General features: G+C 37.1%; 1 protein-coding gene across 1 annotated transcript in view; it reads right to left on the bottom strand.

Annotated features, from left to right (window-relative positions):
• OPHN1 (oligophrenin 1) overlaps positions 1 to 23,841 on the bottom strand; it is a 684,959-nt gene that overhangs the window by 96,198 nt on the left and 564,920 nt on the right. The window contains exons 20-21 of the mRNA XM_022561083.3: positions 19,956 to 20,103; positions 10,861 to 11,184 (exon numbers count right to left, since the gene is read on the bottom strand). Coding sequence (XP_022416791.1) covers positions 10,861 to 11,184; positions 19,956 to 20,103 — 472 coding nt within the window. The remainder of the gene's footprint in view (positions 1 to 10,860; positions 11,185 to 19,955; positions 20,104 to 23,841) is intronic.

Genomic DNA, 23,841 nt, shown 5'->3' with positions numbered 1-23,841 from the left:
GTAATAGGACTTTAGCTGGACTTTGAGGGATGGCTAAGAATCCTTCCTTGCCCCTTCCCCTTATCAACAGTCCTCCTATTTCTGAGTGTTTGGAATGGTCAGAGATAGGTTGAGGGTGGAAAGAGTAGTTCTGAGCTCTTTTATGACACCTACGTTTGAAGCTTGAGGCTTCTCATAGGCTCTAGAATATAGAAGAGTAAATATCTACCATCTTCCATGCCTGCCATTTCCTGAGAGGTTGTTACCCAACCACTACCACTATCATTTTTTGAACTTCTTTTATATTACCAGATGTTTTGTATACCTAATCTTACTTAATCCCCACAAAAACCTTACCTGCAGTATAGGCATTGTCCCCACTTACAGTTGAGAAAACTGGCTCAGAGAAGTGAAGTTCACCTAATTAAGATTGTGTAGTTAGTAATTAGCCTCCTGTAAAAGCAAAACAACTGCTACCTTTTACTTAGTACTCATTATGTGCCAAGTACATTGGTATCTCATTTCATCATTACAGCAATCCTATAGGCACAAATATCTTCATTTTACAAATTAGAAAACTAAGGCTCAGAGATGTTGTGACTTACCCAAGGTCCCACAGCTAGGATGAGGCAGAGCCAGGATTCCAACTCACATCTCAGTGACTCTGGAGCCTAAGTCATATCTGAGACTCCACTAAGCCTTTTGAGCTTATTCGTATTTTTACCAAATTGTACTTCCTTTTAATTTATTTTTAACCTCGGTCCACAACTTGACTCTTTAGACCTCCCTCTCCAGCCCAACCTATCCCCTCCCTCCCCATTCTCTATCAAATGACCATAACTAAAGAATTTTAGCATTTATAGATTTCTTAGGACTTGATGAACATCAATATTCAACCTTAAGCCAATTTCTTCCACCTTTTTTTACATCCATCTACACCTTACCCGAGAGCACAGAGTAAAGGGAGGCTGTTTTGACTTGTAGATTCCCTCAAACTTCTAGAATCATCTATCTCTTTCTACGACATTCCCCCATGATCACCTTAAAGCCTCTGACCCCTGTGAATCAACTTGGAGTTAGGCTCCAGGAAAGCCAGAGAATGAAAACTAAACACAGTACATTATTAAAAGCATAATGAGTCCAAACAAGAAAATGTGGATAATGGCCACAAAGCTCATTACTGCAAGAACAAGTCTGTGCCTAATACTTTTAGAGCAGATGCAAATGCTACTCATAGCATTAGTCACCCCAGTGGAGAATTGATGGCCCTGTGGCTGAGCAGGGCCTTACAAGCACCCTTTCCCCAAGCCCAAAAGCATGCTACCAGAATGCAGTCTTCTCTCTCCAGTCAAAACAGAGGCTCCTAAGCCCATATGTCATAGGGTCTCAGTGTGGATGTATTCTCCATTTTTATCTCAGAACCTCTGGCACAGTGAAGGGCTCTTTACCCCATGCTTCTACTGGAATGTATTCTAACTCCCACTAGAACATGGATGACACTGGACTGGGACTGGTTGCTTACATGCCAGCCTCGCCATGAACCTTTGGAGGGCAGGGAACATGGCCATTCATCTTTGTCTCTCTAATTGCACAGCACTGTGCCTGAATAAATGAACAAATACATGTAAGTAGATGTCCTTCCTCTCCGTTCCCCAAAGGAAAGTCCTAAGTCCCTTTGTAGAAGCTACAAAAATGCCCTTTCCAAAGCCAGGCCTGGTAAGAGGAAGCAACATCAAAGGAAGGCAGGAAATTTGGCTTGTATAATTTTGTTCCTCCAAAAGTGAATGCTTCTTAGAAAACAGAAAGGGGAAGGTAGCTGAAGCCACTTAAGAAATAAGAATGTGATACCCAGGGAGCCAAGGTTCAATCCCCATCTCCACATCTTACAATGTGGGTGACTCTGGGCAAGCTGTTTCACTTCTCTGAGCCTCAGTTTCTCCATCTGTGAAATTGGGAAAATAAAACTTATCTCAAAGGCCTATCAGAATGATTAGATGCAATAGATGAAGAGACGTGTCCAGTTCCACGTGTGGAACAGAAAAGGGCCCTTGACAAAATTACATCAGCAAACAATATTGGTTACGTTATCAAGTTGAGTGTCATGGAACAAAGCAATTTAACATGCACCTTGTTTTTGCTATCTTTAATTACTAAGAAAATATGTGGAGCACATCCAGTCTATTCAAATGTTGGATCAATGCAAGGAGTGAAGATGGTGGATAGGACAGTCGCACAGTTGTATCACTAAAGCAAAGAGACCTATGCATTGACCCTCGGGATGGCAGGCAAAGCTCTGAAGAAGGAGCTGAATTGAAGTGACAACAACAAGATGCAGAGTGGGTCAGCTAAGGTGACAGCTCTCTCCCTGTGACATTGCCATTTCAGGCTGTGGGCTAGAACCTGTGGCTAACAACTATTAGTTATAGCTTGGGATCAGAGTTGTTTGCAGTTTTTGTTTAGTTGATATTTGTTATGATGCCCAATATCTGTCACTGGAGTGACAGCCAAAATGGGGAGGAAGGGAGGGAATAAGATGTGAGGAGGTGGGAGTAGGGAAAGTTCCAAGAGGCAACTACACCAGAGGTTTGGCTAATTCTTCACCAAGGGCAGGAGTACTACCTCAGTTCTACTTCCTGTAGCCAAGGCTGGAGGCATGGGTCTTTGAGAAAACCTGCATCACACTGGCCTGTTGCTAACTGATTTAAGGCAGAAAGCAATGCCAGGGAGTGCTGTGGCCCAGATTTAGATAGTCTGGCTGATACTGGACAGTCAAATGAGTACTCGCATTAACTGAAACCATTAGATCAGAGCAGCTGCCGCCAGCAGCCTGAGGCAGGACTAAGGAGGAAGGGGGAGAGTGGAATGTCGTTGGGATTTAACTTTGCAGCAGAAGATGGTGAAAGCGGAACTGATAGGGAGGGCTAAGTTACTGTGTGGGCTGAGCTGATAATATCTGACTGACCCCAAGGCTTGGCGACAGGCAAAACAAACTTTACTGTGATGAATATAAGTTGAGTTATCCAGTTATCCACCAGATTGATGTGAAGGTCAACATATGACTTATAAATTGAAGCAGTTGTGTACACAGAAGTCTGGCTTAACTTGTTACTTCCGAGAAGAGGCAAATCTTATGAAGGGGAGGAAAAGTGGAAGGAATTAATAACATATTCTGCATATTGATTATATAGCAGATACTTTATTTGTTATTCCTTTTAACCTTAGCAATAATTCTGAGGGATTAACTGTTTCTCCCATTTACAGATAAGGAAACCAAGGTGCAAAGAGGTTAAATAACTTAACTGTAATCATACAGATGCATCAGTGTCAAGCTAGAGAATTCATAGTCAGTTACTTAGTAGAAATCTTATCAGAGCCCCATAGAATAGCTTTTACTGAATTGTGCTCTGAGACAATGCCATCAACCCATATTGAGGTTGTTACATGCAACAACCCACATCATGAAAGCAGCTCCAGACAATATGTAAATGAAGGAACATGTTTCTGTTTATGGACATGGAAAATTGAATTTCATATAATTTTCGTGTCATGTCATATTTTTCTTTTGACTTTTTTTCAACAAATTAAGGCTTAGGCTTGCTAAGTCCTTATAAAAGCTTAAAGACAGTAGGGACCCTGTATGTCTTATTCACTCTTATGTCTTCAACACCTAGAAAGGGGCCAGTTGCACAGCAATTATTCTTACTATTTTTAAGTTCTTATATTTTTCTATATTGTGAAATGCCTTAAATCTTTTTTGGAACAGGGCATGATATAAAACATAAGGCACATTTTTAAAAGGCTATCTAGCTAGAAAATAAAAGAGTCAGGATATGGATCTAAGCCTTTGTGATATCAAAGTCTCTTTTTTCATAGAATTATATTCCCCCTAGTCCCCTCTAGATTAGTCACAACCTCCCAACATGAGTCTCCCCATCTAGTAGCCAATTAAATTTGCAGAAGTCAGCCACATTTTGAACTTGTAACTTAAAAAGCCCATAGCTTTGCTGCAGTTGTGCCCTATTGTCCCTATTTCTACTATACTGGAAAGTAAGAATGAGAAAACAATAGTTCACAGGTTCAAAGCTTCTTATAGGAAGGTAAAGTGATAGTTCTGCCTTACTGGAAAGAACACAGACTTTGATGCCTGCCAGACTTGCTAAGACTTAGATCCCAGATCTGCCAGTTACTCACTATGAACCTTTGGCAATTAACACCTTTGGGAGCCTCAGTTTTCTAGTAGAAAAAAAATATATATTCTTCACAATAAGTTTGTGAGGATAAGAAATATTATGCTAGTACCTAGTACAGTGCCAGGAACATAGCAGATACTTAATAAATGGTAAATATAATGCACCTAATGTAGAAGCACCAAAATATATAAGGCAATTATTAACAGACTTAAAGGAAGAAATTGATAGCAACACAATAATAGTAGGGGACTTTAACACCCAACTTACATCAATGGATAGATCATCCATACAGAAAGTCAACAAGGAAATAGCAGTCTTAAATGAAACATTAGACCAGATGGATTTGATAGATTTGTACAGAGCATTCCACCCAAAAGTAGCAAAATACATATTCTCCTCAAGTACACATGGAACATTCTCAAGGATAAACCATATGTTGGGATACAAAACAAGTCTCAATAAATTTAAGAAGATTGAAATAATATCAGGCAACTTTTCCAATCACAATGGAATGAAACTAGTAATCAACTACAAAAATCTACAAGAATTACAAATACGTGGAGGATGAACAACATACTACTGAAAAACTATTGGGACAACAAAGAAATCAAAGGAGAAATAGAAAATTACCTGAAGACAAATGAAAATGAAAATACGACATACTTAAATTTATGGAATGCAACAAAAGTGGTACTAAGAGGGAAGTTTATAGCAACACAGGCCTACCTCAAGAAACAAGAAACAAATCTGAAAGAAACAATCTAACCTTACACCTAAATGAACTAGAAAAAAAAGGAAAAAAATGAAGCTCAAAGTCAGTACAAGAAAGGAAATAATAAAGATCAGAGTGGAAATAAATGAAATAGAGACCAAAAAGACAATACAAAAGATCAATGAAACTAAGAGCTGTTTCTTTGAAAAGATAAACAAAATTAACAAACCTTTAGCTAGACACTAAGAAAAAAGAGAAAAGTCTCTGATAAGTAAAATCAGAAATGAAAGAAGAGACATAATAACAGATACCACAGAAATACAAATAATTATTAAAAAATGTTATGAATAGCTATATGCCAACAAATCAGCCAACCTAGAAGAAATGGACAAATTCTTGAATCCCAACCTTCCAAGACTAAGTCATGAAGAAAGAAAATCTGAATAGACCGATCGCTAATAAAGAAGTTAAAACAGTAAACAAAAACCTCTACCAAACAAAAGTCCAGGATGATATGGCTTTGCAGGTGAATTCTACCAAACATTCAAAGAAGATTTAATACCTATCCTTCTCAAACTTTTCTAAAAACTTAAAGAGGAGGAAAAACTTCCTAACTGATTTCACAAGGCCAACATTACCCTGATACCAAAACCAGACAAGGACAACACACACACACACACACACACACACACACACACACACAGAGTTACAGGCCAATATCTCTGATGAACATGGATGAAAAAATCCTCAACAAAATATTAGCACATCCAATACAATACATTAAAAGGATCATACATTGTGATCAAGTGAGATTTACTCCAGGGATTCAAGGATGGTTCAATATGTACAAATCAATCAATGTATACACCACACATTAACAAAATGAAAACTAAAAAATGTATCATCTCAATAGATGTAGAAAAAGCATTTGACAAGATTCAGTATCCACATATGATAAAAATTCTCAATAAAATGGGTATAGAAGGAAGTACCTCAACATAGTAAAGGCCATATATTACAAATTCACAGGCAACATCATACTCAATGGTGAAAAACTGAAAGCTATCCCTCTAAGATCAGGAACAAGACAAGGATGCCCACTCTCACCACTCTTATTAAACATAGAATTGGAAGTCCTAGCCAGAGCAATTAGGCAATAAGAAGAAATAAAATGCATCTATATTGGAAAGGAAGAAGTAAAACTGTCACTATTTGCAGATGACATTATTTTATACATAGAAAACAGAATAAAGAAAAAAGAATGAAAAGAAATGAAGACAACTTAAGAGACCTCTGGGACAACCGTAAACACAACAACATTTGCATTACATGGGTGCCAGAAGGAGAAGAAGTAGTGAAAGGAACTAAGAAAATATCTGAAGAGATTATAGTTGAAAACTTCCCTAACATGGGAAAAGAAATAGTTACCCAAGTCCAGGAAGTGCAGAGAGTCCCATACAGGATAAACCCAAGGAGAAACACCCCAAGACACACAGTAATCAAATTGGCAAAAAATAAAGAAAAATTATTAAAAGCAACAAGGGAAAAATGACAAATAACATACAAGGGAACTTGCATAAGGTTAACAGCTGATTTCTTAACAGAAACTCTACAAGCCAGAAGTAAGTGGCATGATATACTTAAAGTGATGAAAGGGGAGAACCTACAATCAAGAATATTCTACCTGGCAAGGATCCCATTCAGATTCGACAGGGAAATCAAAAGCTTTAAAGAAAAGCAAAAGCTAAGAGAATTTAGCACACCAAATCAGCTCTACAACAAATGCTAAAGGAACTTCTCTAAGTGGGAAACACAAAAGAAGAAAAGAACCTACAAAAACAAACACAAAACAATTAAGAAAATGGTAATAGGAACACACATATCAATAATTACCTTAAATATGAATGGATTAAATGCTCCAACCAAAAGACACAGGCTCGCTGAATGGATACAAAAACAAGACCCATATATATGCTGTCTACAAGAGACCCACATCAGGCCTAGGGACACATATAGACTGAAAGTGAGGGGATGGAAAAAGATATTCCATGAAAATGGAAATCAAAAGAAAGCTGGAGTACCAATACTCATATCAGAAAAAAATAGACTAAAATAAAGAATGTTACAAGAGACATGGAAGGACACTACATAATGATCAGGGGATCAGTCCAAGAAGAAGAGATAACAATTATAAATATATACACACCCAATATAGCAGGACATCAATACATAAGGTAAATGCTAACAGCTATAAAAGAGGAAATTAACAGTAACACAATACTAGTGGGGGAATTTAACACGTCACTTACACCAATGGACAGATCAACCAGACAGAAAATTAATAAGGAAACACAAGCTTTAAATGGCAAAATAGACGAGATAGATATAACTGATATTTATAGGACATTCCATCTGAAAACAGCAGATTACACTTTCTTCTCAAGTGCACACGGAACATTCTCCAGGATAGATCACATCTTTGGTCACAAATCAAGCCTTGGTAAATTTAAGAAAATTGAAATCTTATCAAGCATCTTTTCCGACCACAAGGCTATGAGATTAGAAATAAATTACAGGGGGAAAAGATGTAAAAAAACCCCACACACATGGAAGCTAAACAATACATTACTAAATATCCAAGAGATCACTGGAGAAATCAAAGAGGAAATCAAAAAATACCTAGAGACAAATGACAATAGAAACACGATGATCCAAAACATATGGATGCAGCAAAAGCGGTTCTAAGAGGGAAGTTTATAGCAATACAATCCTACCTCAAGAAACAAGAAAACTCTCAAATAAACAATCTAACCTTACACCTAAAGTAACTAGAGCAAGAAGAACAAAAAAGAACCAAAGATAGTAGAAGGAAAGAAATGATAAATATCAGAGCAGAAATATATGAAATAGAAACAAAGAAAACAATAACAAAAATCAATAAAACTAAAAGCTGGTTCTTTGAGAAGATAAACAAAATTGATTAACCTTTAGCCAGACTCATCAAGAAAAAGAGGGAGAGGACTCAAATCAATAAACTTAGAAATGAAACAGGAGAAGTTAGAACAGACACCATAGAAATACAAAGCATCATAAGAGAGACTACTACAAGCAACTGTATGCCAATAAAATGGACAACCTGGAAGAAATGGACCAATTCTTAGAAAGTATAACCTTCCAAGTCTTAACCAAGAATAAATAGAAACTATGAACAGATAAAACACAAGTAATGAAATTGAAACTGTGATTAAAAATCTTCCAACACACAAAAGTTAAGGACCAGATGGCTTCACAGGTGAATTCTAACAAACATTTAGAGAAGAGCTAATACACATCCTTTTCAAATTCTTCCAAAAATTTGCAGAGGAAGGAACACACCCGAACTCATTCTACAAGGCCACCATCACCCTGATACCAAAACCAAAGATGCTACAAAAAAAGAAAATTAGAGACCTATATCACTGATGAAGATAGATGCCAAAATCCTTCACAAAATACTAGCAAACAGAATCCAGTAACACATTAAAAGGATCATACACCATGATCAAGTGGGATTTATCCCAGGAATGCAAGGATTCTTCAATATATGCAAATAAATCAATGTGAAACACCACATTACTAAATTGAAGAATAAAAACCATATGATCATTTCAATAGATACTGAAAGAACTTTTGACAAAATTCAACACCTATTTATGATAAAATACTCACCAGAGAGTGGGCATAGAGGGAACCTACCTCAGCATAATAAAGCCATGTACAACAAACCCACAGCAAACACCATTCTCAATGGTGAAAAACTGAAAGCATTTCTGCTAAGGTCAGGAACAATACAAGGATGTTTACTCTTGCCACTATTATTCAACATAGTTTTGGAAGTCATAGCCATGGCAATCAGAGAAGAAAAAGAAATAAAAGGAATACAAATTGGAAAAGAAGAAGTAAAACTGTCACTGTTTGCAGATGACATGGTAATATACATTGATAATCTAAAGATGCCACCAGAAAACTACTAGAGCTCATCAGTAAATTTGGTAAAGTTGCAGGATACAAAATTAAGGGAAAGAAATCTCTTGCATTCCTATACACTAATAATGAAACATCAGAGAGAGAAATTAAGGAAACACTCCCATTCACCATTGCAACAAAAATAATAAAATACTTAGGAATAAACTTGCCTAAGGAGGTAAAAGACCTGTACTCAGAAAACTATAAGACATTGATGAAAGGAATCAAAGATGACACAAACAGATGGAGAGATATACCATGTTCTTGGATTGGAAGAATCAATATTATGAAAGTGAGTATACTACACAAAGCAATCTACAGATTCAATGCAATCCCTATCAAACTACCAATGGCATTTTTTACAGAACTAGAACAAAAATTTTTTTAATTTGTATGGAGACACAAAAAACCCCAAATAACCAAAGCAATATTTAGGGGAAAAAAATGGAGCTGGAGGAATGAGACTGACTTCAGACTATACTACAAAGCTACGGTAATCAAGACAATATGGTATTGGCACAAAAGCAGAAATATAGATAAAAGGAACAGGATAGAAAGCCCAGAGATAAACCCATGCACTTATAGTCAACTAATCTATGACAAAAGAGGCAAGGATATACAATGGAGAAAAGGTAGTCTCTTCAGTAAAGTGGTACTGGGAAAACTGGACAGCTAAATGTAAAAGAATGAATTAGAAAACTCCCTAACACCATACAGAAAAATAAAATGGACTAAATACCTAAATGTAAAACTGGACACTGTAAGACTCTTAGAGGAAAACATAGGAAGAACTACGTAAAGAGCTCTTTGACATACATCACAGCAATTTCTTTTTTGACCCACCTCCTAGAGTAATGGACATAAAAGCAAAAATAAAGAAATGGGACCTAATGAAACTTAAAAGCTTTTGCACAGCAAAGGAAGCCATAAACAAGACGAAAAGACAATCCTCAGAATGGAAGAAAATATTTGCAAATGAATCAACGAACAAAGGATTAATCTCCAAAACATGTAAACAGCTCCTGCAGCTCAGTATTAAAAAAACAAACAACCCAATCAAAAAACAGGCAGAAGACCTAAATAGACATTTCTCCAAAGAAGACATACAGATGATGAAGAGGCACATGAAAAGCTGCTCAACATCACTAATTATTAGAGAAATGCAAATCAAAACTACAATGAGGTATCACCTCTCACTGGTTAGAATGGGCATCATCAAAAAATCTACAAACAACAAATGCTGGAGAGGGTGTGGAGAAAAGGGAACCCTCTTGCACTGTTGGTGGGAAAGTAAATTGGTACAGCCACTATGGAGAACAGTATGGAGGTTTGTTTAAAAACTAAAAATAGAACTACCATATGACCCAGCAATCCCACTACTGGGCATGTACCCAGAGAAAACCATAATTCAGAAAGACACATGCACCCCAATGTTCATTGCATCACTGTTTACAATAGCCAGGTCATGGAAGCAACCTAAATGCCTACTGACTGATGAATAGATAAAGAAGATTTGGTCCATATATACAATGGAATATTACTCAGCCATAAATAGGGACGAAATTGGGTCATTTGTAGAGACGTGGATGGACCTAGAGAGTGTCATACAGAGTGAAGTAAGTCAGAAAGAGAAAAACAAATATCGTACATTAATGCATATATGTGGAATCTAGAAAAATGGTACAGATGATCCAGTTTGCAAGGCAGAAATAGAGACACAGATGTAGAGAACAAACGTATGGACACCAAGGGGGGAAAGCGAGTGGCGGGGTGGTGGTGGGATAAAAAAAAAAAAAAAGAAACCTAAGTAAGAGATTATAAAATCCATTCAATGGAGAATATTTTTAATTGGTAAGATCCTATGCATAATTCTATGTTATTTTAATGAAATTATTAAAGTGAACAATTTCTAGGGAAATATTAAAAAAATAGTTGAGGTAATTTCTCTTCCCTGTGGGATTCCCAAGCACTTACCTTCCTTGTGGTGAGCCAGGGGCCGAGGAGCTGGTCTCTTTACATGGAAAGAGGAGGTCTTAGTGGGCCCATGGCCTGGCACAGGTCCATTGGTGGCCTTTGGTATGGCCTTGGTCCCTCCATCCTGCAGCCTAGATACCAACTTCCCCACATCCACCTCGAGGCAGGACTCCAACTTGCCATCTGAAACAGGCCGGCTTGGGGATTTCCTCCCATGATCTGCTTCCCCACTTCTCTGCATAGGCATTTTGGGGTGTTGTGGCATCTTGGATGGTTCTATACTGCTGATGATAGTACCATTCGGTGTTCTGTGTTGGATTTCATCTAGGAAAAGATGGTGCAAAGAGGAAACATTAATGATAACCTTTGTATATATAATATTGCAAAGTTATACACATATTCAAAGGAGCTATTGTCATGGAACAAATCAATGATATCCCACAAAATCAGTCTCTACCCATTCCAGTTCATGTGGAGTCACAAGTCTCATAAAACAGGGAATTCAATTTAAGATCTGAGTATTATTTTCATGACCACAATTCAGCAAAACCACAATATGCCAAGATACTTTATTTAAAGGGATATGTTAAAAAGGGACTTAAGAGACCCCAATCAATTGTACATTATATTACTTTTAAATAAGGTACCATTTAATCTCTATTTCTATTTCTCTCAAAAGTAATTTATAAAGATCTCTTAAATTTCAAGGTAATACACTTAACAGAATTTAACTTCTTTCTCCATCCTCATAAAGACATCCTCAACTCACCACTTTATGGCTTTCCCTTAGCTTTTGTGGTCTACAATTTCCTGTGACAATAGTATATGCTTTTCAGTTGCCCTGTTTCTTAATTAAAGCTTTGAGTCTCTAATGAGAGCGAAGGATATTCTCCCTAGAATAATTAACCTACACAAATACATGTAAAATTTTGAAAACTAATTTTAAGAGATTCATGGAACCCCCTGAAGCTGTTAATGAACCCCCGATTGAGAACTCCTGCTCTAAGGAAATTATCACCTTCCTTGGTAATAGAAAACCTAGATCAGAGTGTAGTGGTTAAGAACAGAGGTTCTGGTCAGCTAAATGAGACCTGAGAGATATGTCAACCAGTTGTAATATATGCGTCTTATTTGGATCCTGGTTTTTTTCAAAAAAAATGTAAAAATAGGAGAATTTGAATACTGACTAGATAGTGATCTTAAGGAATTACTATTTTGTTTAGTGTTCTTTTCTTTTATGTATGATGATGGTATTGAGATTTTGGTTAAAATAGTGTTCTTATCTTTTACAAGTACATACTGAAACATTTATGGATGAAATGACATGATGTCTGAGTTGGGGCAATCGGTAGGGGTATAGATGAAACAAGATTGGGCATGTGGCAAGGATTCTTCGAAAAATGCAAATCAATCAATGTGATACACCATATTAACAAATGGAAAGAGAAAAACCATATGATCATCTCAATAGATGCAGAAAAAGCATGAAGAAGATGTTCTGGAATTAGATGTTTGCACAAGCTTGTGAATATACTAAAAACCACTGACCTACACTTGAAAAGGGTGAATTTTATTTCATATGAATTATATCTCAGTTTGAAAAAAAGTTAGAAAATTGTCTAGAGTGGGTGATCCCATTGGTGATCTTCTGGCACAAAGAACTCCTCACACAGAGGGGCAAATTAAGACCCAGAATAAGGAAGTGACTAGCCCAAGTTATTCAGTAAGCTAGTGGCCAAGATGAAATTATATCTCAGGTCTACTATCACCCAGTTCATTCATTTATTAAACACATTTATTGAGGATTTATGATATGCTAGATACTATGCTGGCACTAGGGATACAGCGTGAAAAATTTCTGCTGGCACAGAGATTATATTTTCTGGTGTGTATTTGGGGAGATTGTAAATAGACAAATAAATGAGTTTATCCAATTAAAATGGGAGTATGGAACAACAGAGTAGGCATTCAGTGTTCCCTTCTACTTTCTCCTAAATGCCAGATCACCTCCTAAGGAGGTGATCCCTTAAACTGGGTGATCTCTTTCCCTTCATTATTCCCTATACGCCCAGCCATTTATTCTACAAGTATTTAATGAACACATGGGATATATAGGAATTGTTCTAGAGGCTGGTGATAAAAGTGGATCTGACATTCTAATGGGAAAGACAGATAATAAACATGTGAACAAAGTAGCAAGTGATAGGAATAAAATAAAGCAGTGTAAAAGGATAGAGAGTAATGGAGAAGGAGAAAGATCTATTTAAATAGAGTATTCAGAGAAGGTCTCTATGAAGAGATGTCATTTAGCTGAGATCTGAATGAAGGAGTAAAGTTTGCAAAGTTCTGGAGGAAGAATGTTTAGGACCAAGAGAACAGCAAATATAAAGGCCCTTGGGTAAGTTTGACATGTATAAGGAATGGCAAAACCAATGAGATTAGAGCAGAGAGAACAGAGGGTACAGAGAGACAGTGAAGTTCAGAAATGAGATCAGAAAGGTAAGTGAGGATCATATAATGCAGAATAAAACGTAAATTTTCTTCTAAAAATGGAGAGAAGTCACTGGAAATTTGGACCAGAGGGAATGATATGATCTGATTTACATTTTTAAAAGAATACACATCTTACTGGCTGCTGTGGAGAACAAATTATAGTCAGGCAAGAAGAAAAGCAAGGATAAGAGTTTGGAAGCTCCTGTAGCCACACAAATAAGAGATGATGGTGGCTCTACCAGGAAGGTAGCAGTAGGAATTAGTAGGTTCAACATACAATGTGCACGGAGAGCTAAGAGGAATTGCTGATGGATTAGGTGTAAGGTAAAAGGAAAAGAGAGTAATCAAGGATCATCCCAAAGTTCTTGACCTTAGCCATTGGGTGACTGGTACTGCCAATTACTTAGATGAGGGAGACCAGAGTAAGAGTAGATTGAGGAGGAATAGGAAATCAAGAGTATTTGTACATTTTGAATTGGAAATGTCCATGAGTCATCTAAAGAGAGATGTTGAACAGGGAGTTTGAGATGGGAAGAGGGGAGATAGTACTCCTTGATATATAAATTTGAAAATCATCCTCATATTTTAAAGATATTTAAAACCACGAGACTGAATGAAATCACGCAGAAAACAAATATAGACAGAGAAGTGGACTGAGAAAAATAGAACAGAACAAAACAAAACAAAACTCTAGGACCTTCCAACATGTAGAAATTGAGAAGAGAAGGAAAACCAAGAGGAGACTGAAATGGAATGTCTAGTGAGGTAGAAGGAGAGTTTGGTGTCCTGAAAGCCAAGTGAATAAGTGTTTCAAGAAGGAAGAGTAACTAAAATGAAATGCTTCTCACAGTCTGAGTATGATAAGAATAGTGGAGTGGCACATGGAGATTGTTGGTAATCTTGACAAAAAAGGTCTCAACAGAGTAATGAGGAGAGAGGCCCATTAAAAATGGGTGCAGAATCCATACTAAGCAATTATTCAACTAAATGGCATTTATTTGTTTATCTGTATCTATCTATCTATCTATCTATCATCTATCTATCTCCATTTAGCCTATAAACTCCTTGAGGCCAGGGACTGTCTTAATTCCACCTAGCATGGTACTTAATCCATGTGAGCTGATTTTCTCCCCAGCTTTATCGGGATATAATTGACAAATAAAAATTGTATATATTTAAGGTATACAATGTGATGTTTTGATATATGAATACATTGTAAAATGAATACCACAATCAATCTAATTAACATATCCATCACCTCATATAGTTTCCAATTTTGTGTGTGGTAAGAATATTTAAGATCTACTCTTTTCACAAACTTCAAGTATACAATATAGTATTATTAACTACAGTCACAATGCTGTATCATATCTCCAGAACATATTCATCCTGAATAACTGAACCTTTGTACCCTTTGATCAAACACCTCCCCATTTCACTCTCCCCTAAGTCCCTGGCAGCCACCATCCTACTTTATGCTTCTATGAGTTTGACTTTTTTAGATTCCACATATAAGTGAAATCATGCAGCATTTATCTCTCTGCCCTTATCTCATCTCACTTAGCATAAGGTCCTTCAGGTTCATCCATGTTGTCACAAATTACAAGTTTTCCTTCTTTTGTACCTAAGGCTGAATAATATTCCATTTTGTGTGTGTGTGTGCACCTGTGTGTGTTTCTGGGTGTGTGTCTATGTATCTCTCACATTTTCTTTATCCATTCATCTGTTGATGAACACTTTGGTACTTCCATATGCAGCTATTGTAAATAATGCTGCAATGAACATGAGAGTGCAGATATCTTTTCGAGATACTAATTTCATTCCCTTTGGATATATTCCCAGAAGTGGAATTACTGGATCATATGGTAGTTTATATTTTTTTCATTGACACAGTTGGTAACTTTTATTCTGTGGGCAACCAAAAAGAAGTAACAAGATCACAAAATATGAAGAACTGTTAATAAGTGGTATGAGTGAAACAAACTAGGGACAGAGGCAAACAACCAAGGAGAGCCACTTTGGGTGTGGTTGAGGAGGGCCTTTTGGAGGAGGTGGCATTTATCTGAGACCTGAAGCATAAGAATGACCCAGCCATGCGAAGGTGCCGAGGGAGTGTGTCCAGCAAAGGAGATAGCAGGTGCAAAGGCCTGGATTATGAGGGCATGCTTGAGGTCCTGAAAGAACCTGATATACCTGGAGGATGGGGATGATACATGTATCAGTAGTTCATTCCTATGTGTTGTTGAGTAGTACTCCATTGTATGCATATACCACAATTTGTTTGTTCATTCATCAGTTGATGAACATTTAGGTTGCTCACAGTTTTTGGCTGATATGAAAAAAGCTGCTATAAATATTCAAATGTAAGTCTTTGTGAAGCTGTGTTTTCATTCCTCTTGGGTACATACTTAAGAGTGGAGTTGCTGGGTTATGTGGTAGCAATTATTTGATTGCTTTTTGTTTTTGTTCCTGTGTATGGGTCATGCTTTCTTGTTTCTTTAGATATCTCATAATTTTTTATTGAAAACTGGACAGTTTAAGTAATATAGCAACTCTGAAATTCAGATTATCTCTTCTCCCCAAGGTTTGTTGTTGTTGCTGTTTATTTTAGTTATTATTGTTAGTTTACTGACTTTTTTCACCCATTTATGTTAAATCTGTATTCTTTGTTGAGTGTGGCCACTAAAGACACTGCTTAGTTAGTTTTGTGGTCAGCTAATGATTAGACAGAGATTGCCTTAAAACACTAAGAACCAATATGACTCCCAGTGTTTGCAAAGGGGCTCTGTATCAATGTTTGAGTATGCCTTGAACACTCAGCCTGGCAGTTGACAACTCTATATGGTAGTTTATTTTTAATTTTTTGAGAAACATACACACAGCTTTCCATAATGGCTGTACTAATTTACATTACCACCAACAATGTACAAGGGTTCCCTTTTCTCCACATTCTTGTCAACACTTATCTTTTGTCATTTTTTTGTAATAACTATAATGGGTATGAGATGATATCTTGTAGTTTTGATTTGCATTTCCCTGATGATCAGTGATGTTGAGTAACTTTCCATATACCTGTTGGACATTTATTTGTCTTGTTCTGAGAAATGTCTATTTAGGTCCTTTGACCTTTAAAAATTGGGTTATTTCTTTTCTTATTATTGAGTAGTATGAGTTCCTTATGTATTTTGGAATATTAACCCCTTATCAGACATATGATTTGCAAATATCTTCTCCTATTCTGTAGGTTGTCTCCTCACTTTCTTGATTGTTTCCCTTGCTGTGCAGGAGTTCTTTAGCATGATGCAATCACATTTGTCCATTCTGCTTTTGTTGCCTATACTTTGGGGGTCATATCCAAAAAAATCACTGCCCAGACCAGACAATGCCAAGTAGCTTTCCCCCCACATTTTCTTCTTGTAGTTTTACAGCTATAGGTATTACATTTATGTCTTTAATCCATTTTGAGTTGATCTTTGTACATTGTGTGAGATAAGGATCCAATTTCTCTGCATGTGGATATCCATTTTTCCCACCATGTACTGAAAAGACTATACTTTCCCATTGTGTATTCTTGACACCTTTATCAAAGGTCAATTGATCATAAATGTGTGTACTTTTTCAGGGCTCATTATTCTGTTTCATTTGTCTATATGTCTGTTTTTATGCCAGTACTATACTCTTTTGGTTACTATTGCTTTGTAGTATATTTTGAAATCATAAAGTCTTCAACTTTGATTTTCTTTCTCAAGATTGCTTTGGGGTCTTTTATCATGAAGTTTACATATAACATAGTTATAGCAGTCTGTTTAAAGCTAACAAAGTAACATTGACTAAATATAATAACTCTACATTTTAACGACTGCTACCCCTACATTTTATGTTATTGATGTCATAATTTATAACTTTTTAGATTGTGTATCCATTAACAAATTATTGTAGCTATAGTTATTTTTAATACTTTTGTAATTTCACTTTCATACTAGAATTACAAGTGGTTTACACATCACTATTACAGTATTAGAATATTCTGAATTAGGCTATATTATGTTTACCAATTTGTTTTATACTTTCATATGTTTTCATGTTGTTACTGTCCATTTATTTCAACTTGAATACCCTCTTTTAGCATGTCTTATTTATTTATTTAATTGAAGTACAGTTGACTTACAACGTCCTGTTATGTTCAGGAGTACAGTACAGTGATTCAGTTTATATATATATATATATATATATATATATATATATACACTCTTTTTCAGATTCTTTTCCCTTATAGGTTATTAAAAATATTGAGTATATTTCCCTGTGTTATACAGTAGGCCCTTATTGTCTATCTATTTTATATATAGTAGTGTATATGTGTTAATTCCAACCTCCTAATTTATCCCTCACACACTTTCCCCTTTGGTAACCATAAGTTTGTTTTCTATGTCTGTGTGTCTATTTCAGTTTTGTATATAGATTCATTTGTATCTTTTTTTGTTAGATGCCACATATAAGCGATTTCATATGATATTTGTCTTTCACTGTCTGGCTTACTTCACTTAGTATGATATGTTTTAACATTTCTTTTAAACCAAGTCTGGTGGTAGTCAACTCCTTCCTTTTATCTCTCCTTCATTTCTGAAGGACTGCTTTGCCCAGTATAGTATTCCTGGTTGGCAGTTTTTTTCCTTTCAGTATTTTGAATATATCAACCCGTTCTCTCCTGGCCTGCAAGGTTTCTGCTGGGAAATCTGCTCACAGTATTATGGGGGTTTCCTTTTATTTGATGATTTGCTTTTTTCTTGCTGCATTCAAAATTCTCTTTGTCTTGGAATTTTGAGAATTTTATAACAATGTGTCTTGGTTAAAGTCTCTTTATGTTTAACTTATTTGGGTTTCTTTGGGCTTCATGGATCCAGATGTTCATTTCCTTCTCCAGATTTAGGAATTTTTCTGTCATTATTTCTTTAAATAATCTTTGTGCCCCTTTCTCTTTCTGTGCTCCTTCTGAGACTTCCATATGTGTATATTGGTTTGTATACGGTGTCCCATAGGTCTCTTAGGTTTTCTTCACTTTTACAATCTTTTTTTCTTTTTGTTCCTCTGACTGGATAATTTTAAGTGACCTGTCTGACTGCACTGATTCTTTCTTCTGCTTGTTCGAGTTTGATGTTGAAGCTCTCTACTGAGTTTTTCACTGCAGTCATTGTGTTCTTCAGCTCCAGAATTTCTTTTTGGTTCTCTTTTTTTATGATTTCTATAACTTTCTTGAACTTCTCATGTATTATTTTCCTTATTTTGTTTAGTTGTCTGAGTTCTTTTGTAGCTCACTGAGCTTCTTTAAGATGATTATTTGGAATTCCTTTTCAGACAGTTCATAGATCTCCATTTCATTAGGATGAGTTCATCGTGCTTTATTTTGTTCCTTTGGTGGTGTTAAGTTTCCCTGATTATTCCTGATCCTTGTGGCCTTGAGTGGGTGTTTACCTATTTGAAGAAACAGGCACATCTTCCTGGCTTTGGCAAGGAAAGCCTTTGGTCAGGCAGCACAACCAGAGATTCTGGTTAGGCCACCTGGCAGGCTCCAGAAGTGGGCTTGCTGCTGGAGTCCTTGGGTAGGCTGGTCTGGTGCCAGGGTCAGTGGATGGGCAAGCTTTCATCCTGGATCTACAGGGGAGAGCTTGAAGCCTGGGTCCAGGGGGCTAGCCTGGCATTGAGGCAGACCTGGAGGCTGGATCCACAGGAGGCTGGACTGTATGCTGAGCTGTGGTTACGTCCTGGAGACTAGAGCCACAGGGGCCAGCTTGGCATGTAATGGGCCTGGATTCTGGGTCTTCAGGGGCAGGCCTGGTGCCTGGGGCTGCAGAGAATGGCCTAGTGCTGGGGCAGGTCTGGAGCTTGGGTTGGTGGAGGCTGGCCTGGAGTCTGGAAAAATGGGGGATGGGTTGGTGCTCGGGTTTACTGGGGTGGGCCTGTTGCTGGGGTCCAAGGTAAAGTTGGGTGCTCATCTCACTCTCCTTCCTCCATGTGGAGGGGATTTCTCCCTGAACTACACTGTGTGAGCTTGGGGGAAGGGTGACATGGTTAATATGAAAATGTCCTTTCTAGCATCTGCAATGTACCTTTTCTTATTTCTGTACTCAACCCAGGTTCTCTGAACTCTCATCTGGATTCCATAGATTTCATGAAGGGGTTTTCATGCATGGATGGTTGTTTGAATTCACATTACTCTGAAGGGACAAGCACTAGAAACTCCTATTCAGCCATCAGTTCTCTATGTTAGCTGAATTTGTATTTAAAATCTCAGAACATTCAGAAAACACACTGCTCACTCATTTCAATGTACTGAGGTACAGATCTAAGAACACCTTGTATCCTTCACTGGTCTGCTAAGGGAAAATGGTAGCTGATTTTACAGGTTCATCTCTGTCCTATCCACTGCCAAAAGAATAATTCACTCTCTGGGCACAAATTTCACAAACCTTGGCTTGCCTGGCCCAGGACCCAGAAAACGTCTAACTTTTCAGAAAAGATGGTTATGCCTCCATGTCTTCCTTTCAATATTCTCTTTGTCTCCAATCAATATTAAGAAGCTAAGGGTAAACTTTAGTACTGACCTTCACTTTCATCCAGGGAAGAAGTATAGAAAACTGTCCTTTCCCTCAGCAAGCGCTTCGAAATTGTGATTGGTTTGTGCCTTCTTGCTGTCACTCGAGGTGGAGGCACTGGGGGTGCAGTACTTTCCTCAGGTGGACCTGAATAAATCTGTAGAGGGGAAATATTTCCAGAAAACAATTAGAAAGATCAACTTTTTGTATCCCTAATGCTAACTACCAGTTGATGCCCATCAGCATTACACCTAAAGTCTGCCATAGCAATTCTAATATGACTAAAGGAATTGTGGGGATTTTCTTAATCACTCTAGCTACCAGCAAGTGTTTAGAGATCTCCTATCATGTTTGAGGTGCAGGACCTGGTACTTCTCAGTGTGGAGGAAAGAATGCAGACAAAAACTGCAACATCAGGAGAGCACCATTCTATTTATTAGATGGGATGCTGCCCAATACATGGATCATTGAATAAAACCAATTAGATCATTACTTTAAAAAACCTGCAACATCAGTCCTGGATTTTCCACTTACTGCCTGGGAAACTGTAAAAAAGTCACTACTTCCACCAACAAAACCCAGAAAAAGGTCATCTCACATCTCTGAGCCTTAGCTTCCTCATCTGTAAATTGGTGGGAACACCACCTATCACAGGGTGTGGTGAGTGAGAATCAAGTGAAAACGGTAGTCAAGGTACATTGTATGGGTAGGGGTGGTGTGTGAAGAATGATTAAAAACACCCAGATGCATTCAATATTTCTGAAAAGATACAACCCCCCAAAAAACACACCTGGTTACATTGTTTGCCCCAAGACAGGACTAATGAGTGGCTAAGGGAAGTATGGAGGAAACTTATTTTTCACCCCTATATCTCTTTGATCTTTAAAAATTTCATACCATGTATGCATTACTTATTCAAAAAAGATAGGACAAACACAAAGTGCCTTGGAAGATGTAAAAAGTGCTGGATAAGTGAGGGAGGAGCTGTGATTAGAATTTGTATATAATGTCTCATATGCACTTAAGATCTTCCTGTCCCTGGGGAAAATGACCTTTTGGGAAGAGTGAAAATATTTTGGGAAGACACACATATGTGGTGATGGAGGAAGGGGACCAGTGTCCATTGCAATAATGAAATCAACCCCAATGATTAGTGCAAAGAGAAATGTCACAGCCCAACATTCTATCAGGCAAGAGTCAACATAGATTGCACAGTCACAAAACTTACATGAATGGGAACACAAGGCAAGCCTGTGTAAAAGCTGCACAATGATAGAGAACAAGGTAAGAAGAATCATAAGGCCATATATGTCTCAATGTCTCACGGTATACGGAAAAGAGAATATGACATAGTAGCAAGCAGATGAGCTTTGAGGTCATATACAATTTAGGTCATATTTCTGGTTCCACCACCATTAGTAATAATATTCTAAACAGCTACCATTTTGTGAGCATCTGCTTAGGCACTATAGTAGCTATTACAAATATTCCTTGCTATTTGTCAAACACACCAGGAACTTTGCACTGAGTGTTTTTTCTACCTGGAGTGCTCTTCCTCCAGATATCTATATAGCTTGCTCTCTTGATTCCAGTAGGATTAACGATCAAATATACCCCTCTCAGTGAGTCCTTCCAGGCAAATGTATCAGAACTTTGACATACTTCCCTCTACCAAGTGCTTCCCATCCCCCATCCCTATTTAACATTTTTTCTTATCACTTTCTAACATAGTATATTGTATTCAATACTTATTTAGTTTTTTGTTGTCTGTCTCTCCACTCGATTGTATACAATACTGAAGTATATCATTGTGTTCATGCTGTAACTCCAGCAACTAGAAGAGTGACTAGAATTGCTGGGCCAAAAAACAAACACATTTAAAATTCTGGTATAAAAGGCCAAATTATCCTCTGAAAAGACCATAACAGCTACTTTCTCCTCAAGCCAAAATATGGCAAAAGAAATTAGATTTACATCTTCAGCATGAAACAATTAAAAAACTAGAAAAAATGTAACAATGATTCTGAAGGCATTTGAAATCTGGCAATTAAGGACAGTGATCCATGAGAGACAGGAAAGATAAATGAGGTGAGGTGAGCCCCATGACTGTACCATGTTACAGCCTGGAAAGATTCTTTGGGCCATAATACAGGAAGAAAAACCCAGAGAAGCCCAGCAGTCTCCATTAGCTGAAGACACTGTGTTGCAAGTAGGAGGAGGTCAAGGAAGAGAGAGTTTTGAGGGCAGGGTACCAGAAAGAAGATAGCTGCACAGAGAGCTCTGAAGATTTGCAGGGGTTCTATTTAAGAATTTAGCTGCGTAAAATCAATCAATGTGATAAACCATATTCACAAACTGAAGGAGAAAAACCATATGATCATCTCAAAAGATGCAGAAAAAGCTTTCAACAAAAATTCAACACCCATTTATGATAAAAACCCTCCAAAAAGTAGGCATAGAGGGAACTTACCTCAACATAATAAAGGCCACATATGACAAACCCACAGCCAACATCGTCCTCAATGGTGAAAAACAAATCATTTCTGCTAAGATCAAGAACAAGACAACATTGCCCACTCTCACCACTATTATTCAAAATAGTTTTGGAAGTTTTAGCCACAGCAATCAGAAAAGAAAAAGAAATAAAAGGAATCCAAATCGGAAAAGAAGACGTGAAGCCGTCACTGTTTGCAGATGACATGATACTATACATAGAGAATCCTAAAGATGCTACCAGAAACTACTGGAGCTAATCAATGAATTTGGTAAAGTAGTAGCATACAAAATTAATGCACAGAAATCTCTTGCATTCCTATACACTAAAGATGAAAAATCTGAAAGAGAAATTAAGGAAACACTCCCATTTACCATTGCAACAAAAACAATAAATTACCTAGGAATAAACCTACCTAAGGAGACAGAAGACCTGTATGAAGAAAACTATAAGACATTGATGAAATAAATTAAAGATGATACAAACAGATGGAGAGATACACCATGTTCTTAGACTGGAAGAATCAACATTGTGAAAATGACTATATTACCAAAAGCAATCTAGAGATTCAATGCAATCCCTATCAAAATACCAATGGCATTTTTTACAGAACTAGAACAAAAAAATTCACAATTTGTATGGAAACACAATAGCCAAAGCAATCTTCAGAAAGGAAAACAAAACTGGAGGAATCAGGCTCCCAGATTTCAGACTACACTACAAAGCTACAGTAATCAAGACAATATAGTACTGGCACAAAAACAGAAATATAGATCAATGGAAAAGGATAGAAATCCCAGAGGTAAACACACGTACCTATGGTCACCTTATTTTTGATAAAGGGGGCAAGAATATACAATGGAGAAAAGACAGCCTCTTCAGTAAGTGGTACTGGGAAAACTGGACAGCTACATGTAGAAGAATGAAATTAAAACACTCCCTAACACCATACACAAAAAAAAACTCAAAATGGGTTAAAGACCTAAATGTAAGGCCAGACACTATCAAACTCTTAGAGGAAAACATAGGCAGAACACTCTATGACATAAATCACAGCAAGATCCTTTTTGACCCACCTCCTAGGGAAATGGAAATAAAAACAAAAATAAGCAAATGGGACCTAATGAAACTTAAAAGCTTTTGCACAGCAAAGGAAACCATAAACAACACCAAAAGACAACCCTCATAATGGGAGAAAATATTTGCAAATGAAGCAACTGACAAAGGATCAATCTCCAAAATTTACAAACAGCTCATGCAGCTCAATATCAAAAACACAAACAACCCAATCCAAAAATGGGCAGAAGACCTAAACAGACATTTCTCCAAAGAAGATATACAGATTGCCAACAAACACATGAAATGATGCTCAACATCACTAATCATTAGAGAAATGCAAAT

The sequence above is a fragment of the Delphinapterus leucas genome, chromosome X (genome assembly GCF_059928025.1).
Source record: "Delphinapterus leucas isolate spDelLeu-1000000601 "Yukka" chromosome X, BTC_Dleu_Yukka2, whole genome shotgun sequence".
NCBI classification, from domain to species: Eukaryota; Metazoa; Chordata; class Mammalia; order Artiodactyla; family Monodontidae; genus Delphinapterus; species Delphinapterus leucas.
Note: the sequence above shows the minus strand (reverse complement) of the source record. Positions and strands in the feature narration are given on the sequence as shown.